The sequence below is a fragment of the Leptonotus elevatus genome, chromosome 10 (assembly GCF_054856555.1).
Source record: "Leptonotus elevatus isolate MCC_2025b chromosome 10, RoL_Lele_1.0, whole genome shotgun sequence".
NCBI lineage: Eukaryota > Metazoa > Chordata > Actinopteri > Syngnathiformes > Syngnathidae > Leptonotus > Leptonotus elevatus.
This window is the reverse complement of record NC_141248.1, coordinates 18,664,007-18,686,131: the sequence shown is the minus strand read 5'-3', so window position 1 is coordinate 18,686,131 and position 22,125 is coordinate 18,664,007. Positions and strand designations below refer to the sequence as shown.

Genomic DNA, 22,125 nt, shown 5'->3' with positions numbered 1-22,125 from the left:
GCAGGAGTGTAATCGCTGAGATGTTTCAGCGCTTTAATTGGATTCTGATGTCCGATTTGCTGAGGGTGTCGTATGAAATATGCATGCGTGTCATTGTCAACTTCAAGAAAGTAAGTGCAGACTTGAATTTCACAACAATTAGGATTTAAAAAAAACAAAAGTGTGGCCACTGCAAGAGCCGATGATTTCACATCCAAGCGGCAGGCAGTAAATCACACGTTGGGTGGGGGTGGGGGTGGCGGTGGCGGTGGCGGTGGTCGGTCCTCGTGGATCTTGGGTGCTGCAGAAGGTGACCCTGAGATCCAGGCGGCCTTGTTCATTTAGACAGGCTGCGAGCACGCCGCTGACAGCCAGCAGCAGAGTGGAGGTGCACTCCCGGAGAGGCGCAATGGAAAGAATTTAGATGAACGATCTACACCAGGGGTGGCCAAGTTCGGTCCTTGAAAGCCCCTATCCAGACTGTTTTCCATGTTTCCCTCCTTCAGCGCAGCTGAATCTAATGATCAGCTCATCAGCAAGCTTTGCAGAAGCCTGATAATGATCCTGATCATGAATCAGGTGTGTTAGTGGAGAGAAACATGGAAAACAGGCTGGATAGTGGCTCTTGAGGACCGAATTTGGCCACCCCTGATCTACACAGTACAGCACACGTTGATAATCTGCTACCCGGGACCGAAACCCTCATTTGGACCAGCACCATATTGGCTGGCATCCAAATCTCAGAAACAAAGGAAAATGTTCTGCGTAAATAGTTTAAAGTGAAATTATATATATATATATATATATATATATATATATTTTTTTTTATTTAATTGAAAATTATTGCTTTTATTATGAAAATACATTTAGAACAATTTGTATTGGGTAAGATCATGTCAAATGAAATCCCTCTGTTGCGTTTGATAAAAATTTAGATTTTTTTGGGGGGTGAAGCAAAGAAAAAAAATGTTTTTAATAATTAGGAACTGACCCATATGGAATTGGCAGAATAAAATTCAAAGGCCGAATTAATAATAATAATATACATTTTTTTAGTAATGTTTTGTAAGTTAAAGGGGAAGTCAACTTTAATCATTTATTGACGATAATCTCTTATATATGACCTCACTAGTCTAAAATTTTTGATTTTGATTCATATTACATTTGTGGAATATGAGTTATGCAGCAAAATCCAGCCATTTTTATCCATCTCAGAGGGCTGGCCATTTTGCCACTTACTCTCGCTGACATCACAGTTGCTCAGTCAGGTAACGACCAATCACAGCTCACCTGTTTCCTGAATCTGAGCTGTGATTGGTTGTTACATTTTCACTTGACAGCAAGTGGCAAAATGGCCACCTTCTGATATGGACAAAACGTCTGGATTTTGCTGCTAAACTCATATACCACTAACACAATATTAACCAAAATACCGTATTTAGACTTGTGGGTCTGCAAAGAACATATTGTCAAGATTTTTGGGGGGTTTTTGTTCTGTTTTGACTTCTCCTTTAAGTTATGTAAACTGAAAGTGCAGCATGATTAATCTTTTCTTGGACAGCCTATTCACAAGTAGAAATGTATTCATATACTTTTATTAATCTATAATAGTAAAAAAAAAAAATCTGAAATCTTTCTGTCCATCTGGTGACATAGTACAGTCAAATCAAGCTGCTACATCTCGCCATATTGTAACAATTGAAGCATGTTATTGATAAAAAGCAATCTGGCTTGGGGAGAGAAGATTCAAACTTTCTAATTCCGCATGCCACAATTGAGCCCATGTGGAACACAGTCAGACCAGAAAGAAACAGAATGGAAAAAGGACAAGCTTGACCAAGCAGCTGCATTATATATTTTGGAGAAGACCCAATCTAACTTTCAAGCGACAGTCATGAATACGACCACCCTTACAGTTGTGGTGTGTAATGTACTTTTAGGCCACGCATGGTTAGCGCTATTGGTCATTTCAAGGCAGAGGTTATGAAGCCAGAATGGAGTGTAGAAAAAAAAAAAACACGTACTGACATACAAAGTACAGTGGTGACTTGAGAGTGAAGTGACTCGACATACGAGTTTTTCAAGATACATGAGGTTTTTTCTAATGTGTATTTTTGCTTTGATTGAGTAGCAGCACTTTACAAAAATGTGAACATTTACATTTTAAAAGAGGCTTTGAGACGTTTAATTACATTCACATTTGAAGTTCAATACTGTCAAAAATTAATAGAATCATTAAATACTGTGTTTTTAAAAGAAGCACATGGCCTAGCCTTTAGTCTGCTAGCTTAATGCTAACACTAACGCATGATGAGAAACCTCATATTTAACCCTTTAAGCAACTTATAGTTCAGTAACACATTTAGACATTCATTTTGGCATCAAATCTAAACTATGTAATTTGTGCATGTTTTAATAAAGTACAATAATATACAAAATGCTATTTTTTCTGAATAAAAAAACACATTAAATATTATTGTTGTTTTGGGGGGAAATTTCCTGGTTTATACATTTACTACAGAAAAAATATTTTTTATATATATATATATATATATATATATATATATATACTTTATTTTATTATTAAAATGTATATTTTTTCTTGATATTATGATTTCCTTTTCTTTCGATATGCCCTTCATCTTTTATAATATTTGTTGATTTTACAACAAGGAACTTTCTGTTGCTCCATAGACACACTCCGTCAAACAAACACAGTGCAGCTCAGCTTCTGGCTAACGAACTTCCCGGCTAGTGACACGCTTTTGGCAGTCCGTCAAACTTGTTAACTCAGTGAACCTGAATATCAGTACTTGAAAGTGTTCAAATAACAGAGTGATGTGTTGAACAGATGTTCTTCCGTCTGGCAATTTGCTGTCTCCAGGCGGTGTTTGTTTAGCCCCCCCCCCCCCCCCCCCCCATGGGAGACCACCCAACACAGCTTTTGCGAAACATTTACTTGACAGCTGCCACGTCATGCCAACTGCGCAGCATCCTGAAAAAAAGCCAGTCAGACACATGGAGACTAAATTTTTACAGCTACTACTTAAAATAATTCTTTCACAAATGCCCAATGCTCTTGGGAAATAAAGGCCACCGTACAGTAAGGAAATATATACAATACATATGTGATTACGTTATAATGTAACCCTATTAAGTCTGAACCACGAAATATATGAGAGAAAATCCTGATTATTTGTAAATAGAGTATTGATTAGTCCTTTTGAACAAACAATGATCTCTTATACTCTGCTACCACCTGCTGGCCGTTTTTGTAATAACTACCATTGCTTCAAGCATTCTCTTCATTTCAGAGGCTGCATCAAAGCCTCCTGTATGCTCTAGCATAACCCCCCCCCACACACACACACACATAAAAATCATATAAATACGTCTTTGGGAGCATGGTCATATTTAGAATAGAACATATTTATACGTTTTTGGGAGCAAATATGTTTGGCTTTATAGGGTTCATACCGTTCACAGGGTAGGATAATTGGCCCGATTTTAGCCCCGAACTGTTACTCCCGTGATTTTTTTCTCTTCACGTGTGGTGTCTGTCACAGTTTGGAAGTCGGCGGACAATGGTAACAAGTGTAAATGTGTGAATGTTGTTGTTTTGGGCTGTATGATTAATTGGTTGGCGACCAATCCAGGTTAGATACAGCTTTTCTCACCAAAAGAAAAGCACTATATAAATGAAGTGCCATTTCCTTCTTATGGCAAAAGATAGGCCGGGGGTTCCACCCTCGATTGACTGGCGACCAGCCCAAGGTGCTCCTCATCTCATCTCAACAAATTGTGATCGACTCCAACTCATCCGTGACCATAATGAGGACAAGCGCTGTGGGAAATGGATGGATGGCTTCCTTCCCAGATTCATACACAGACTTCGTGATTTACCAATCAAGAATGTGCGGATTTCCGCGTAAAACGAAGCGGATCTATACTACCCGATGCAATTACTTCCATCCCTCACGATTCCCACAAAGTTTCTCCGAAAGGTCACTCGTGTCTTCCTCGAAATGGAAATCCTTAAGGAGGAGATTTTCTAGCCTTTTGTAACCTTTACACAAGATGTTCCGCCAGGTTGACTCATTGCGTGCGGCGGATGCTCCTCGCAGATCTATATTCAACAATATGTGTGTGTGTGTGTAATCAATGGTTTCTGGGCGCTTGTCTTGTCTAATCACCTGGTCACACCCATTGATCGTGACAGCTGGGGTCACACGAGCGCCACCAATTACCAATCACAACCGGCCAGCCGTGGTTAATTGTGTGCGTAGCGGGGGACCCGCAGCACCTTTGCGCTCCTTGGCTGCATGTCGGAATTGAGATGCCGTTGGAAGCAAATGGATGGAGGTTGGCCTGTTTGCGCGTGTGACAGCGAGGGTCAAATGGTACAGCCCTCCCAGGGGGGTGTCCGCGTGGACCCCTCAGCCCTCCTTACAACACCAATTTGCGCCTCACTTATCGGCCGCGCAGAGCTGGGCGGGCTGTCGCTGCGTTGTGAGGCCTGTGGATGTGTTCAGGTGACATCTTAACTAAGTCTGCTGCTATCAATTAGAGTGAAGAGGTGAGAGGAGGGGGGGGGGGAGGGCACTGCAGAGAAAGAGGTGGGGTGTTTGGAAGGGGAGCTTTGCAACCAAATCACTGACGAAATGTTTCGACAAAAGCAGCCAGACACACCGAGCGTCGCCACCAAACGAGACGAGAAATGTGACCCTCGCCGTTCTTATTGGGAAAACCTTTTGGAACAACGGTACACCTACGCATAAAGGTTAAGTGACATTTCAAGATAAACCGAAAAGGCACTATAAGCTTTAAAGCTGAACTTAAATTGACATTATCTGAGTTTTTGACCTGTTAAATGTTTCCGTATTGTAAAGGCCTTGCTCGTCGAGGAGCTAGCTTATCCAACAGCTAAACATTTCTAAACAAACTCCACAGAATTCAGGTGTGCCGTGAAGTTGCATTTTTATATTGTGAAACTGCAACAAGAAGCATACAATACAATCAATATATGCACTACTACATACACGTAAATTATCATAAGACACCAACTAAATTAGCCTATGCTAACAATTAGCAATCACAATTGGTGATTAACATTTTAAAACCCTCATAATGTTAAAAAAAAAAGACACATAAGTAAAATGAGCTACAATTTGGCTCACTATTGGATGTTTGATATCTAAGTCATTTCTGAATATTTTATTACTTGGGACCACTCAAAATGTTCAGTGGCATCAGACCTATCCATACATATATAGTTTTTATTTATTTGTTTGTTTTGGATGCCCTCTATGCACAATAAAAGCAATATTGTCCTAAGAGCACAACTATCATATATATATATATATATATATATATATATAAATTATAAATTTACTAAATTAATAAATTTGAATATTCACGCATGCGCACGCATACAATCATCACACACTCATACACATTTGCATGTCACTCTTACTGCGTCTACACACGCTCGCAGGCCTGAGCTCTCGATCCCAAACGTGCTTTCTTCTTTTGGTATAAGAATTGGGGACATGGGAAGCACACAAGTCAGCTCAACCAAAAATGATAATTAGCTCTCTAGCGCCATTTGGTGTATTATAGCTTTTATGACTCCAAAGTAAAAAAATAAAATAAATTCTACGCTTAGTTGATGCCCCAGTGAAGGGATAAATTGGGTAATCGCGGCAAATGCACTATAATACATCAGGTGCACAGTGCATCAAAAAAACATGAAAAATTATGATTGATAATGGGAGTCAATGGGCCAAAATTTGTAAATTTTTACTCATGTGTACTATAAAAAATTTGTTTCCCACATATAATTATGACAATAATTTTCAAATTTTGGACGGTGCCATTTTGAACTTCAACATGTTTTGGACAATTGGGTGCAATTTCAGCTCCCTCAGTGATTTTTTTTTCTCATATGCTTTATATTTTGATATTAATATTAATAAAAAGCCAACAATTGGACACTTTCCTTACGAGGGTTTGTAAACAAAACAGTATCATCATCTACGTGTTGCATGTTCATTACATATAGTTGGCTAACAAATTACTTAAAGACGACACTTGAACAAGAAAGAACAGCTAGAAAATGTTAGTTGAGTTGTCTGCATGTTTTTGTGAGATCGATACTCATCCGCTTTCTGACTTCTTCTTCTACTACTATTTCTACACCTCCAACCTGGCTTGTGTCTTTGCTGCAACCTGCTGTGACATTCTAATTTCGTTGGTGATCGCCCTCCAATCCAAAGATCAAATAACTTCTGAATTTTGCACCTTGTTATAGAACAAACAGCAAGTTGAGCAAAAAGTATGGAAACACGGAACAGTTGGACATTTCGTGAATCCTTTTGGGTAGCAGCGGCGGACTGGATCCGGCTTCTTACCCGCAAATGTACATTTCTGTTGTGAAAGTTCAGGTGATGCAACCTGGCATTTTGATTGAAGAGGCCTTTGCTCATCTATGTTTACTAAGTTTGTTTGTTAATAAGCAGAATTACATATAAATGACTTTATTGATTCCCACTAAGCTTTTTGTAGTGTTGGTGCTCGGGCCAAGCGAAAGCCCATTAAGGATTGGTGCGGATCCAGCCATTTTCTTTCACACTGCGAGATTGGACATTTATCAACATTTTCTTTAATTTCTACCTGAATAATGCATGAGTCCAAATGACAAAACACACATAAAAGCATGTGCCTGCTGTTTCTGAACATCTGGAAACTCATTCTAGTTTTCTTTAGTTTGAAAATGAAGAAATTAGACAGTGGCAATGTCACAGCGATCATATTGTTTACTTCTTTCACTTTATGTCTCTTTTTCAAGCTTTCTCCGCCTTTCTTTGATGCCGTGCTGCCCGTGCAAAGAAATGCCTCATTTTGTCATTTGACTGCTTAATTCAGTAACAATGACACACATGCTTGACTTCTTCCCAGGTGACACAACATAACCACAGAAACAAAAACACACACAAGGGGAAGTCAACCCCAAAATGTTCTTTCCAATATTATATTCCATGCAGCCCCACTAGTCTAAACATTCTAATGAATCCACCCATTTTTATCCATCTCAGGGGGCAGCCATTTTGCCATTTGCTGTTGACTGAAAATGACATCACACTTCTTGAGGGCTCAGGTAACGATCAATCACGGCTCACTGGATTTTGCTGCTTAATTACTTAATTATTTGTTAGAATAAATGTCCATAAGTTATCCCATATTTACTCTTACAGTATTGCAAAGCATGGCTCATGCTCTTGCAGCTGCAAAACAAAAACTGTGCCCTTATCACAAGATAGCGGCTGAAACACTGCGGATGAACTGTTGGACTATTGGAACGTTCAGCACAGAAGGAAAACACGTCTGTATTATTATCTGCACAATGACTCATATCCGTGATGGTTGCAGCTGTGTTTACCCCACACTTTTAGAGCAGCAACGACTGTGTAACCAGGGACCGCCCTTAAAGAAATCAAAAGAGAGGGCTGGGCAGAATGTGCTTCAGGGCGGTAGAAGATTGTAACTGTGCACATCCCTGCCCGTTCTCCTCGCAAGCAAAAATAATCTAGGTCTGTTGTCTTCCTTTCTTGTCTGTTGTTTATTAAATGTTCTAGGTTGACTGAACCAGACATTAACGGTCATAATGCTGTATTTAGAGTGTAACTCTGTAAATAATTTTTTTTTTCGTAGTTGACTTCCCGTTGAAGAGGTGTCGGGTAAATCTTAAATGAATGTTTTTTTTTATTATTATCGTTGTGTGTTCTTTCAATGAAAAGCTTCATTAAAATGGCATGATAATGCTTCAAAAATCCATACCAAAGGTCCATGAGAAGGACACAGACCCCGGAGGGCTTCTATGACTCTTTGTCTAGGTGAAGATAATTTATCCTTCTCCTCCTCCTCATTGTAGCCCCCCTTAAATATATAGACGTTTTTTGGGGGCAAACGCCGTTCAGGCGATGTGACATATTACAAGACTCCTGCTCAGCAAACAAATATTGTTACGAGCAAGCGGTGTTTATAATATGAAAGTTGACATTTTAATGCATACCGGGCCTTTAATGGATGTTCCATCACCATCAGGCCCTCCGATATAGATGGATCGCGCCTTTTGTGTTTGGGACAGGCCCTCATCAATCTCAACGACCGCCGCCCCTGCAACAAAAAAAAGGAGAGGAAAGCAAATTGCTGTATTTTAATTAATGCACTGCCTCGCCTCTTATAGGCTCAGCATCTTTGAGCGTGGAACTGATGAAATGGAAGCTGTGAGAGGCGAGGTGGGGGACGGGGGGAGGGGTTCTTTAAGTTGCATCCGTCGGCAAACTTTCAAATGAGCGTCAAAGTTAGCCGGCGTGATGGATGAGCGGCGAATGCTGCTTGTCATCGCGCTTCTCCCGGTCGCCGCGCTCGCCCGTACCTGCCAGGGCCGTGCCATAATCGCATCGTTAATGAGGCCCGCAATTAACAATTAATCTCTTTAGACGAGCTTAAGCAAACGCGTCGGGCCATTAAAGCAGCAAAGTGTGACATATTTGGTTAGTTCTGAGCGATGTGTCGGACATGGAGCATGTGATCATGTACGCAACTGTTTGGCTTGCTCCAATGTGATTGTTAGTGTTAGAATAAATGTACATAAGTTATCCCATATTTACTCGCATAGTATTGCAAAGCATTTATTAAGCGGTTAAACAATGTTTAAATGATGTAAATTGAAGTTATCTGTGAAGAGAGCAGAGTCCCGTGAGAAAAGAGCATGGCTCATGCTCCTGCTGCCGGAAAATAGGAACTGTGTCCTAATCACAAGATAGCGGCTGGAACATTTTACGATTGAACTTTGACTGTTGAAACTTTGCAGAAGAAAAACACGTCTACATTATTATCTGCACAATAACTCTTAACCGTAATGGGTTTAATACTCCTATATTTAATTATGACAGGCATTTTCAATTAAAATGCCAAGGTGTCCAGTTGCAAGGATCCTTCAAATAATATCAAAATAGCACATTTCCTTTTCCTTCCTTTTCACAGAATTTATTTGTGGTTTTGCAAATATTAGTTTATGTTCTCACACTACGTTCTTCTTCATCTCTTATCTACTGTTTGTACTCCTTTGACATTGTGCTCCCCTAGTGTTCAGATGAAGTACTGCCTCCACCAGTGAAAATTCAATGTTTATTTGTTTATGACATCCACTCAGTTCACGCTTTTGTTTTTGTTTTTATAGCTGTAGTAGTATCCACTCCTGCTCAAATGCCCGAGGGTTGGAATTGGCGAAGATTTTAATTTTGCTGTAAATAATACAAACAGGCAAATAATTTACCTTTTTAAAGTGCCCCTAGAACCTATCCCAGTGGCACACCCCAGTCTGGTATTTATTTTTTAAAATAGCTGAATTTTCTGTATTCTACCCTTAACGTGTATAACAATATGCTTTTTTCTACTGTCTGATCCATTAGAATGATACACAGTAGAGTTAATTTCTTGCAAAGTTGTGGGTGCCCTATCAATAGCGTGCACGTATGTTGCTGTGCTATGACCCACCGTGCGTGTCCCCTAAGCTCCGATCAATACCACCAGCAAATTGTACACCCCTGCAGCCCCGTTCCACCCACATGCATGAACTCTCTTGGGGATTAATGCGTGCCTCTTCAATATCATTATCATACACTATATCCTTTCTTTGAAAATACACTGTCAGCTAAACTGCTGGAGGGAATTCAATAGATGGGATAAGTCCAGTAAAATGAGACAAGACAGGTAGGTAGGAGCTGAGTTTAAGAGATGGATGGCAATGATATATATATATTTTTTAACAATTTGTAATTGCGTATTATGCTAATTGGAATGAATCCCGGCACAATTCGGAGTAAATCAAATCAAGGTTGGATTGAATCGTATTGAATGCAAGTGTGAATCGTAATTGTATCATAATAAGTGTAAATTGTCATTGAAGTGAAAAATATGGTACATTGTGTCATAAATGGAATGAGTGATCTCGTATTAGAAGTGTATCCTTTCAAAATTGTTTGGAATTGTGTTGTAATTGGAGCAAATTCCATCCAAATTCCATCCAATAATACATTTATAATTCCACACAATATATAAATGTTGGAAATAATTGTATGCAAGTCTTTTGCATCATGTTGTAAGTGGAGTGAATCGTATCATAATTGAGGTTTATCGTGTCATAATTAGAGTGAATTATTTAATAATTGGCGAAAACTCCTACTAAAACTGTAACGGTAGTGAGTCATATCCTAGTTAGTGAAAGTGATTTTGTGTCAGTCAGTCTGAGAGAATTGCACTGTAATTGAAGAATTTAATTGGAGTGATTGTATTTGAAGTGTGTTGTAACGGAATTACGGTGATTTGAAGCATAATTGGAAAGGTGATGTCTTGCCATCCTGGTGTTGCGCTGGTTATTTCAAGTCATTCTTTATTGCAGACACAGGTCCATACAAAATTAAAATTAAAGAAAAAAACTGTTGAATGAACTTACTTTAATCCATTTTCCGGTATTCATAAAAACATCAAATGTCATGGCAAGTAACCCTGTGAGATGTTCCATTGCTTATAAAAAAAAAAACATGTGGGATGAAGAGCGAAGTGAGGAAAGAGAAGGTGTTCACCTTGAGAGCGGCCATCCATTACAAAAAAAGGCTCAAGCTCGCTCTGTCACGCTGTCACTGAGACGCCACCTTCTCACCAGCCGAAAGGTCACCTAGCGCTTCACTGCACTGCACTGCTGTATACACGCTGCTAAACATACACACGCACACACCAGTTTTGCCACCATACATGTCTTTGTCCATAAGGATATTTAAATCTACTTTATATTGGCTTCTACTATACTTACAGCTATATATTCTTTATCCTCTGCAAAGACATAGCACTACTGTAACTTACTGAATTAAACCCATTTCTCAAGACTCCAATGAACTGTATATTTTTTCCTTTCTTTGTGCAATCAAATTATTCCAACTTATTTATTGATTCATAGCAAAACATGCATAGTCTCTTTGTAACCAATCCGTCTTATATTTATGCTCAATACGTCCACGCCCGATCACGTTTTCATTCCACAATTATGGCTTCAATCGGACATGAAAATGCAGCGCAGCAGTTAGCATACCGCTCATTAGGCGGCTAATTAAAAGTTGCCATGGCGACCATTGAACGAACGACGGTCATGGCAAGGGGGTGACTCATAAGAAAGGACCCACTCGGCTGAGAGAATCAAAATTTTCCAATGACTAATAATGTCAAGGCATACGCACATACAGTTTGAAATGTATATACTGTACCATAAATATACTCTTTTGGAGCTTATATTATATGCCTCAAAGGTCAGTGGTGATGACTCACGTCTTTCTTTATACTTTTATTCAACGGGTGAGTCATTTGTTTTCATTTTGTCTCACTTCTCTCTTTATGCTAGTTTGACGTTTTATTGAACGAGTGAGTATTATTCAGTTATATTGGATGAGTAGTTTTATTTTGCCATACAATATTAAACTTCTCTTTACATTCTCAAAATATACTTATGAATGTAAAGGGTATGTGTCTATTCAAAGGGTGAGCATTTTTACCCTTTTTTTAAAATAGTATTATTTTACAGTGTCCTCGGAATGTTTGACGTCTCTATGTCCTTGTATGGCAATGCTATTCAAATGATGAGTAGTTTTATTTTAGTTTGTTTAACACTGGTTAAAGTCTCAAGTGAAATCCTAAATTTGTTTCTGTATAAACTATACTGTATATGCTTGAAGGTAACAGATTGAGAGTTATGTGGTACTGAATTGCAGAGATACAGCGTTAAACTCATTTTCGTCGTTTGAGTTTTCCTGATTTTTGTTCGATTTTTTTTTTCCCGGTGACACGCTACTGTGCCCAGAATACAATGAAAACAGCAGAGGCCCAAGAATTGAACCCTGTGGAACACCAAACATTATGCATGTGACTTCATATTGCACATATTCAATTGTGAATCGCTACTGACACCTGCTGACGGAAAATGAAACTGCACATACCCTTCTTCACATACACACCGCGCAGATAGGGCGTGGGAAATTCTGAAAACTATTGTACCAATTGTGAACAGCTAAGGTGTTAATCTACTAATTAGAAGACATTTCAGTCATAAATGGTCAAATAAAAATATACTTTGGGGGAAAAAAGTGCCCATGGTGCATTCACAGGCCACGCCCACTGCATTTGAGAGACAATGGCTTGATTTATCCATTTAAAAAAAAAAAATTTCAAGCTACATTTTGTATACTTATTTTCTGTGGTTTGGCAAATTTACAAAACATGTTTCAATTATTTTTCTTGAAAGGGCCTATAATGTATTTTTATTATGGGAGTCAAAATTGTTGTTTAGTTAATTTAAAGTTCCTTTAATGCCACAAATCTTTTTAACGTGTGATTAATGACCGCCTCTTACTTGGAAAGCCTGTACTGGGGAAATTCCCAGCATACACGTCCACTTTAAAATTGAGCAGTAATAAATGTAATAATAAACAGGGATGTCCCGTTTGTAAAAAAAACTAAACTAACCCTAATCCTAAACAAAAACAAACAAAACACTTTTTTATCTCCTTAATAAAATGCTGAGGTATCGGATCGGGACTCTGTATCGGCTGATCTCAAAATAAGGTGACTCGGACTCTGTTCCAAAAAAGTGTGACCGGGACATCCCTAATTATAATAATGCATATATTTGTGGGGACTGGGGTCAAATTGTATTTAACAATTTTAAAAATATGCAGAATTTCACAAGTTACTTCATGTTAAAGATTAGGTAGCTCTTAATATGAAAAGAAAATGCTGAGCTGTCACTGTCTTACAAATGCAATTATGCCATCTCGTGACAGAAAAATGACACATTCAATATTTGTACAATATATGTTTTTTACAGTACATCTTTTTAATTTCAACTCAATTTGATGAAATATTATGAAATTACTGTATCAATGACTAACGAAATGCAGCCATATTTCCATTAGTTTAATTTTTTCCCTACTTTTAGAGTATGAAATCTTACAAAAAAAAATTTTTTTATTGTACATTTACAACATTTGCGACTAATCGTAAGTTAACTATCGAAGTCATGCGATTCATTAATATACATTTTTTAAATTGCCTAACACCCCTAATTTTTTATACTTGTATGACCATTAGGAACATTCAAACTGTTACTTAAAAACTTGTCACGCCCCATTCTTTAATCACACTTCATGAGCATTTTCCTTTTTGTCCTCTTTATGAATTGAGTTTTCTTTTTTTACTTGGTGACATTTTTAAGTCTGTACAGAAAAAGAGGCCATTATGTTGTACAAGACGTGATGCATGGAGGCGATTAAAATGGAAAAGAACATGTAGAAGTAAAGAACAAAAAAGATTATTGCATGAGTGTCAAGCGTGACAGCGAGGACATCATCGCCACCGAGGAAAAGGTTAATTGTGTCTAACTTAGGACTGTTTGCATTTTCTGTCATCGTCCACCTGACCTTTATATTTGGCGCCTAATGAAACCCTGTGATACAACCGGATGACACGCCTCCGTTGTCTCTTTCGTCCACGCCTACTTTGCGCTCGGAAGTCCACATGCCAGCCCCGCTGTGTGGTGCACTCTTTCTTCCCCTGGCATTGCCGTGCGCCTCCCTCTTTTGTGGCCCCGGGTATTAATAACAGTGACACTCCAAACAGCGGAGATAAAGGGAAATGAAGATGGGAACCGGAGTCTCAATATGTGCACTTCATCATATGTCAAGAGGCGGAAACAAGGCGAGGGAAGATGTTGGAAAGCGGCTGGAATGGCTACAAAAAAGACCGCCTTTTGCTTACAGTGTCTCACACAAGTGAGTACGTCCTTCACATTTTTGTAAGTATTATATAGATATTAATGTCTAAAGCACTGTCAACAAGAGTGAGTACACCCCAAAGTGGAAATGATCCGAACTGGGCTAATACCAAGACCTGTTTTGATAACTTAGCACAACACCAAAAATAGAAATTATTGTCGTCCTGTTACCAAAACAACCATTTTCTTTGCTTTTGCGCTGGAGCCCTTATCACTCGTGTTCGTGTTCCTCATTTGGCCTGTTGAGGCTGTTTCCATGGCAGTGAGACGATATGTTGACATGCCAGCTGACTTAATCTACATTTATAATTCCACACAATATATACATGTCCGTGTTATCACCGCTTTCCCTGGCTCTCTTCCATGTGACGGTCCAGGTGTGCTGCAGATGTGCTCGTCTTACTGGGTTGTCACGCCCAGAATTCCATTGTAATGTATTTTAGCACGTACGTTCCTTGTTTTCTTTCCTTCTTTCCTTCTTTCTTTCTTTCTTTCTTTCTTTCTTTCTTTCTTTCTTTCTAAGAAATAACTGGACATGCAAAATGTCGTGATTTGACAAAACAAATGCTAAATGTTTTTTTTAAGATTGGCACAAGACACGCATTCACCACAAATTATTCTTGTTGCTGATTTTCAACTCTGCTTGTCCTTCTAACTCGCCAGCAAATTTTATGAAATTGCAGAATACGGGACTGGTTGCCAGCCAATCATGGGGCACACATAGACCTACGGCCATTCTTACTCACTCACATAGTCTTCACTGAAATTCTACATAGAAAAGCTTTAGTCAAAGTTTGAACCCAGAACCTCAATTGCGAGGCAGAAGTGCCAACCACGCTATCCGCCGTCTTACCTAAAACCGTACCTGAAAAGTTAACTTGTGTGTAGGAGTAAAGCTTTTCTTCCAGCAGCATAGGTTTGTTTTGCAGCCATTGGAGACATTCTAAAAGTTGTCGGGAGGCTGACATTGCACGAAGCCCTTTGATTCAAGCGCAGTGTGAAACATACACGAGTTGTTTTGAAATATAATTACAGTCCCGCGCTGCCGTTGTGCTCTCCTCGTGTAATCGCTTTTGCAGGAAGGACCGTGACAACAAAGAACATGACTTTGACTTCCCGCCACGAGTCATCTATTGCAATCTCGAGCCAACCGACCGGCGTCTGATATTATTCCTGCTCCCATCAGTGCCGTCGTCCTGCTAATAAGCCGCGCCACCTTTCATTTCCACGGGGTTTGCACATTTAAATCTTCCATGAACCCTTTTTTTTTTTTTTCTGTAGCCATCTTTTCTTACATTTTCTTCTCGCAGACAAACTGTTATCAGAAGCAGCTTGTACAGAGCTCCCACCAGTAATTAACAAGCAGAAGCAAAACAGGAAGACGCATCCTTAGTGCCTTTTAATTGGCGCAACATCTCACACTGTGTGGGAGGTGTCAGCAACACCGCCCTAACCCCGCTCACACGCAGTTTCCCCATTCTGTCTATATGCTTGCCTTCAATTACCACCGGCCAATCAGTAGCCCAATTAGGTGCTTGCTGTGATTTTTCCGCCGACAAATATTCAACAATCTCCCAGTTAAATTGTGATTTTTGGTGGTGCGTGGTTGCCGGGAGTGAGGGGGGTGGTTGTTGGGAGGGGTATGCCACACACTTTGCATCGTTGCATGGGAACAACTGAATTCAGTGAGACGTAAAACTAACTGGGCAGTACACTAAATGGACGGTACATTGTATTTCCTCATTGAAATGAACGGAAATGTCCTAAAAAATTAATAAATAGCTAAATAAATATATATATAAAACTACTAAAACAACATACACCAAAGGATAATCAATGCTAATCAATCAATCAGCATGACACGACACACAACATAGGATAGTCATTGTGATTAAAAAAAATAAATAAATAATAATAATAATAAATAAATAAAAAAAAAATCAATAGAACCCACACACTGAATAATGGTTATTCGCAGCACACACAGCAGTCTTATCGTTATGATTTTAAAAATCACTTTTAAAACACCCCATACCGGAGGATAATCGTTATAACTAAAAGGAAATTAGTCTTAACTAGTGCTGTTAAAGTTAAAGCGTTAACTCATTGATTAATCACAAAAAATAATCCCATGAATCATGTATCAACACAAATTAATCACACTATTAATTTTGACCGCAGACCATCCTTTCGTTTGACATCGGATAGTTATGTTCAAAGTAGCGCAGGTTGAGTTTGAGCAATGAACATAACTGCATGTTATATGACATTTAGAATATTTTTTTCTAGTCAAACTATTGGGGTCATTTTTTATTTCATTTTAAATGATGCAAGTAATTAATTTATTAGGAAAAGTAGAGGATGAGAGTGTGCAGTGGATCAAAACATTTGGAAGACATCCCCATAATATTTAAGGAAGAAAGAATTAACACATAATTAGGTGCTCTTCAAATTTTTTTGATAAAAAGCCTTTTTTTTATTAAGTGATTAATCATGATTAATCAAAATTCTAAAACGTGATTAATCTGATTAAAACAAAATTATCGTTTGACAGCTCTTGTTTTAACACAACCCACAAAACAGGATACAAAAAAAATCACTCTTAACTTAACACAACACAGAATAATTATGGTTAGAGGAGAACAATTTTAAAACACCCCAAGATAATCATGATGGGGAGAAAAAAAAATCAATCAAATCCACACCACTAGATAATATTTTAACAAAATAATCTCAACTCATAATCATTCAGAATCGTCTTTTAGAATTCTCCAATAATCTTTGCTGATTTTGATCAGGAAGTGTTGAGGGATGCCTGATTATCGTGATGTGTATACTAAGCTTACCTGAGTGCAATCAAACCTTACACACGTTAATACAACTAGAAATCACACTCATTTATTCCATGTTTGTCCGAAATAAGACATTAAGATGAACGGTCCACTGTACATATTAGTTCGTAACTCCTCGGCTCGCGGTAATGGAGTCTTATCATTCGGAGGCAATTTCACACTGTTCCGCCCCTCATTGAACAGCCTGTTTGTTCCACTTCCATTCCATCCCACCCACCTCACGGCCAGCCTGTGGGACGGACCATGAGGGATGACACTCTTTGCGACTCATTGAGCGTCGGCCGGCTAAAACAAAGCTCACACACACATGGTCGCCTCGAGTCATTGATTCTGCCCAACGGAGGAACCGGGATGGGGGGAGACAATGAGGCTTGATAGGCTATGTTCATTTTAGTTGATTAAAACACTTAAAAAACTTCTGTAAAAACAAAACAAAAAACATTAATTCGCATGCTGTCATGTCGAGGGCAGAACTACAGAATCATTTACGATGCAAATTATAATTTTTTTCAGTGCAAGCCTAGCACAAAGCCAAGTCCTAACTGCACTCGGGTAGAGTTTTCTTTCTTTTGGTATTTATACACCAGCACAGATAGAAGAAGGCATTTTGGAATGGAACTCAGCCGACTTAATTCAATCGAAGCGGCTCCCCAGAAATTCACTTGCTGTGGTCCGTACATGAGTTTGGGAAAACCTCCTGATTTTTTTTTTTTCCAAAATCGTAGATTCTACTATATTGTGATGTTAATCTGAATTTGTTTAATTCGCCAACCTTATTAGAAAACAAATACCCAAGCTGAGATTCAACCCATTACTTCAGAAGTCAGGTTTCCATTTAATTGTTTCGAAATTTTTACGCGAATTTACTGAAAATGCGCAAAACAGACATGCGACTTATGCCTGTTTCCATCTGTTCTTCTTTTGCGAATATTGAGAGGGGATTCCGCCGGCTGTAGAGATGTGATCCACTAGTAATTTAAAAGAAGAAGAAGAAGACCAGGAAGCAACTGCGCTGTGCGATGACATCATAGGAGTTTGCTTTTGTAATTCTTGATAAACAGTAGCGTTTCTTTGCGGTTTTCCATCTAAAATAGCATTCATATTGGCTTCTTCAATTAATTCCAAAAAGATTTCTGTTTTGTCGTCACCCCTAAACATACCTTACTTTATCGTCTGCCATTGCTTTAGGACGCGTGACGTAATATTCAGTCAAAACGTACGACGTGTATCCGGTCTTGCCAGCGGTTATTTGCAAAACCTGTTTCCATAGCCAAAATCCGCATTTTCCTTTTTTGATACGCTTCAAAATCCACCCCCTCTTAGCGTAAAAACGTTTTTGCGAATTTTTGGCCCTTTTTCGAATTCCTAGCATTTCCATTCAGTTTTATTTTCGCATTTCTTGAAAATTCAAATGAAAATGCGTGGATGGAAACCCAACTAGAGTCATGCAACAGACTTGCCAACCTCTTGCACCTGGCCGTGTTTCTTTCTTCTTCTTCTTCTCTTTTTTAATAATTGAAATCCAATGAAAAAGATCATTCTGCAGTGTTGAGGCTTTTTCTTCTGCTACTGCTTCACTCTGGACTTCCCGGCTGACATAATGGATGCACAGGCCTGCAGCCACCACCCCCCTCAGCTCATACATCACCGAATAAAGGTTAAGCAACTGAAGCCTCCTCAGACGCCGGTCCCAGCAAAGGGCACATGTAGTGCACTGAAGATGATAAAAACCCGCGCACAAAGTTTGTAACTCGCAGAGGATGGCAGACTCCCGGTCCTTAAGACAAACGAGCTGATTAAAGGAGCGGATGACGTGAAGTCCGGAGGGGATGTTTCAAGCACGTCTGTAGCACTCCAGCGGCAAAGGTGCGAGAAACAAGATGTTGAGGGGGTCGCCGCAGAAGGTAGACAATTTTAGAGAGGGGGATGCTAATTAAGTGCCGCTATGTGACCAACCGGATCCAGCTCAACTTGTTTGTTCTCGGAGCCCCTTAATTGAAACGGAATTTGAATTGCCATGTGTCTCCGCGTGAGCATATTAAAATAAGATGGGTAAAAAAAGGTCACTTTGAAAATCTTCCATCCTGTTAAAAATGGTCAACGTTGAAATGTCACTTAAATGGAATCAGTGCACATTAAAGAGATTTTAGCAGGCCAGATGGTCTCCATGCTAGTATTTTTTTTTCAGCACTGTATGCCCTCACCTGTAGTTTTTTCTTTCTCTATTTCTGGATTGTGTTGATTTACGCATTTGACACTATGCTAACAGCTATGTTGCAAATAGTTTTAGTTCATCGCAACTTTCCTTTTTGCCAGTATTTTAACCCTTTTATGGTGGTGCCAATCAAAAGTAAAAGGCAAGTATATCTTTCCAGAAAATTTGAGTTTGGGGTTCTAATACCGTAAAAAGTAATTAAGTAATTAATTACTCATTTGCTCCCAAATTACGTTCTATTTTAAATGTTTTAAGTGTCCCAAAGACATATTTATACGTTTGTTTTATGTTTTTCTTTTTTTAATGCTAGAGCATACAGAAGGCTTTGATGCAGCCTCTGACCTAAAGAGGTCGCTTAAAGCAATGGTAGTTATTACAAAAACGGCCAGCCGGTGGAGTATAAGAGATCAACCAGGGCCATGTTGAAAACAAGCTCTAAAGTTCTGAACAGATTTGTGAATAATGATGAAATTAAGCTATGTTCTAAAACGGAAACAGAAATATACTTTTTTTTTCCTCATGTAAGAAGAGACTCTAATGTTTCTTTTGGTAGGTTCCATGTTTTTATAGAAATTGAACACAATATTTTGTGGGCCTTGCAAAATCAGTCAGAATCCAGTAAAACAGCCAGGAGCGTTCAGTAAAAATGGCTGGGAGTGAATGTGTTAACCCCCCTCAATATTTATAACAGCCTGTATTGATAGTTTAAACCATAAGATAAATAAATGAATAAAATTGTCATCCCAAAATACTTTAATCTAATACTTTCAAATTCATTTGACATTAATACCCTTTAAAACAAATGGCTTACAGATGAAAATAATAATAAAACTAATATTATTAGAATAATTGCACCAGTTTGATTTCGCAACATGTGAAAATACCAATTGTGAAGAAATAATAAGACCTCTGCTGTTTGTTTATTTTAGCTATTTAACAGCCACTCACCAGAGCGCAAGATTAAACATGCACCAATTACTACATTCCTGTTAGTCTGGACTTTAGCACCATCTTATGGCATCATAGGACATTACAGGACGAACACAGTTTTTCAAATAGGATTGGATCCACACCGAGGGAAAAAAACATTGAAAATTCATGTTTTGATTAATTAACCATGAATATAGGAATGGGTTTCCTGCCCCGCCAATGTATCTATAATTGTATGCTTATACAATTGGCATCATTGAAAAAAATACCACACTAATCCTGTAATACAATGAGTTACTCTGCAGCGAGCCAAAAGTTGACTGAAACAATATTGTCCAGCAAATAGAGGGGAATTCTGTTTCAGTGCACTTGGCCCGTGAGGACCCTGCTTCTCGTGGCATTTGGAATTCTAATAGACTTTTTAAAGATCCGGCACAGAGCCTAACCCACGAGTCGACTTTATATGGATGACTTTATTGAGCGGGCGATCGGACTATAACAATGGCGAGCAGGTATGACGTTTAAATCCCCTATCCTGCTGAAATCAGCAGACTTAACCGCGGCTGTTGTTCCTCGGGCGCATTCCTGACAGTGAAAAATGTCTTTATTCTTCGTGTGTGTTTGTGTGTGTAAGGAGGAGAGGGAGCGGGGCAGCTTTGGCGAGTCCAAAGGCAAGCTGCACCGAGAGTTTGCTGCTGCTTACTCGGCCGTAAAGGCCTTGCTCAGTTAGCTTCCTGCCTGCTCTCCTTGATCAATAACTGGAGGCAACAAGATGAGTCCCTGCACGTCAGGGAAAGGGAAGGGAGGCGGTTTGTTCAACCGCCTCCTCCAGCTGGTCCCTCCCAAGCTAACCTCCACTCTCCTTCTCGTCACATCGCCACAGACAGCAGGCTGGTAGCAGATGGGACGGAAGGGTTAAAGCCCCCGTGCAACCGTTCAGTAAGCACTCAATTGTGAAAGTCTCGTAAGATTTACAACTTGCTGGTTCTTATTTTTTTATTTTTAATGCTTCCATTCACCATTTTCCTTGCCTCGGACACTGTTTCTAATCGCGCTGATGCGAGCTAAATATGTACTGCATGGTTTTAATGGGACTGCAGGCTGAATTTAACTGCTCGGTTTACACGATAAAGGTTTGATTTCTTTGCTTTCAAAGGGCTTAAGTGAGGTATGTGTCTTGGCAGCGTATAAAGAGGAACAAATAAATTGATTTTATTGGTTACCGTCAGATCGGAATCAAGCCTCTCTCCAAAATACTCTGATTGGTGGTGTACACCATTAATTCATTCACTCCCAGCCATTTTCCCTGAAGCAACCCCCTTTACTCCTGGCTGTTTTACTGGATTTTGACTGATTTTGCAAGGCCCACAGAATATTCTGTTCTATTGCTATGAAAACTTGGAACCTACCAAAAGAAAGATGAGAGTCTCTTCTTACATCAGGGAAAAAGTATATTTCTATCTGTTTCCGTTTTACAGCAATTAGCATTAGAATATACCTAAGTTTCATCATTATTCATAAATCTGTTTAGAACTGTGGGTAAATCAGCTCGTTTTCAACATAGCCCTGGTGGATCTCTTCTACTCTGTTGCCCCCTGCTGTTTTTGTAATAACTACCATTGCTTTAAGCGACCTCTTTAGGTCAGAGACTGTATCAAAGCCTTCTGTATGCGCTAGCATAATTTTGTTTTATTTTTTAAAACAATGTATAAATACATTTTTGGGACCATTTTTATACGTTTGGTAGCAAATGAGTTAAAAATCTAAATACAATACAGCGGAAATATCAACAAATGTTAAAATGCTCAACTTTTCCCATCAGAGGTCACGCACATATTTAGTTTGGCACATTATTTATTTATTCATTACTAATAATAATGTGAACGTTACTAATTTAAATCGATGTGGGGGGGCTCAGCTCAGCTAAAATAAATACTACAGAACGTTTAATACTCAGAGGTAAAAAAAATAAATAAGTACTTGCATACATTATAAGTACAAGTAATACACATACTTATGTAAAAGAAAAAAAAAGATTGAACTCCAGTAATTAAGTGAAACAGTACAGAGTCTGAAATGTACTTCAGCAAAAAAGTGCAAATTACGTTTTTGTCAAATATGCACAGTACGATCCCCAGATTTATAACTCTTCTCTGTATACAAATGCTTTCCTCTTTTCTTAGTCTACATAATACTCATACTGAGAAAATCACATTATTTCGAGTGCTAGCTTTTATGCTGTCAAACCGTCTTCCCATAGCTAACGT

The 22,125-nt window shown here is 38.9% G+C and overlaps 1 protein-coding gene across 3 annotated transcripts in view; it reads left to right on the top strand.

Moving 5' to 3' along the window:
• The window catches only part of nxph4 (neurexophilin 4), an 85,582-nt gene that overhangs the window by 2,802 nt on the left and 60,655 nt on the right, over positions 1-22,125 (top strand). The window contains exon 3 of one of the 3 annotated variants that reach the window (XM_086087053.1): positions 7,074-7,135. The exons of the other annotated variants lie outside the window; for them this stretch is intronic. Coding sequence (XP_085943179.1) covers positions 7,109-7,135 — 27 coding nt within the window. The 5' untranslated portion in view covers positions 7,074-7,108. The remainder of the gene's footprint in view (positions 1-7,073; positions 7,136-22,125) is intronic. 3 annotated transcript variants of the gene reach the window in all.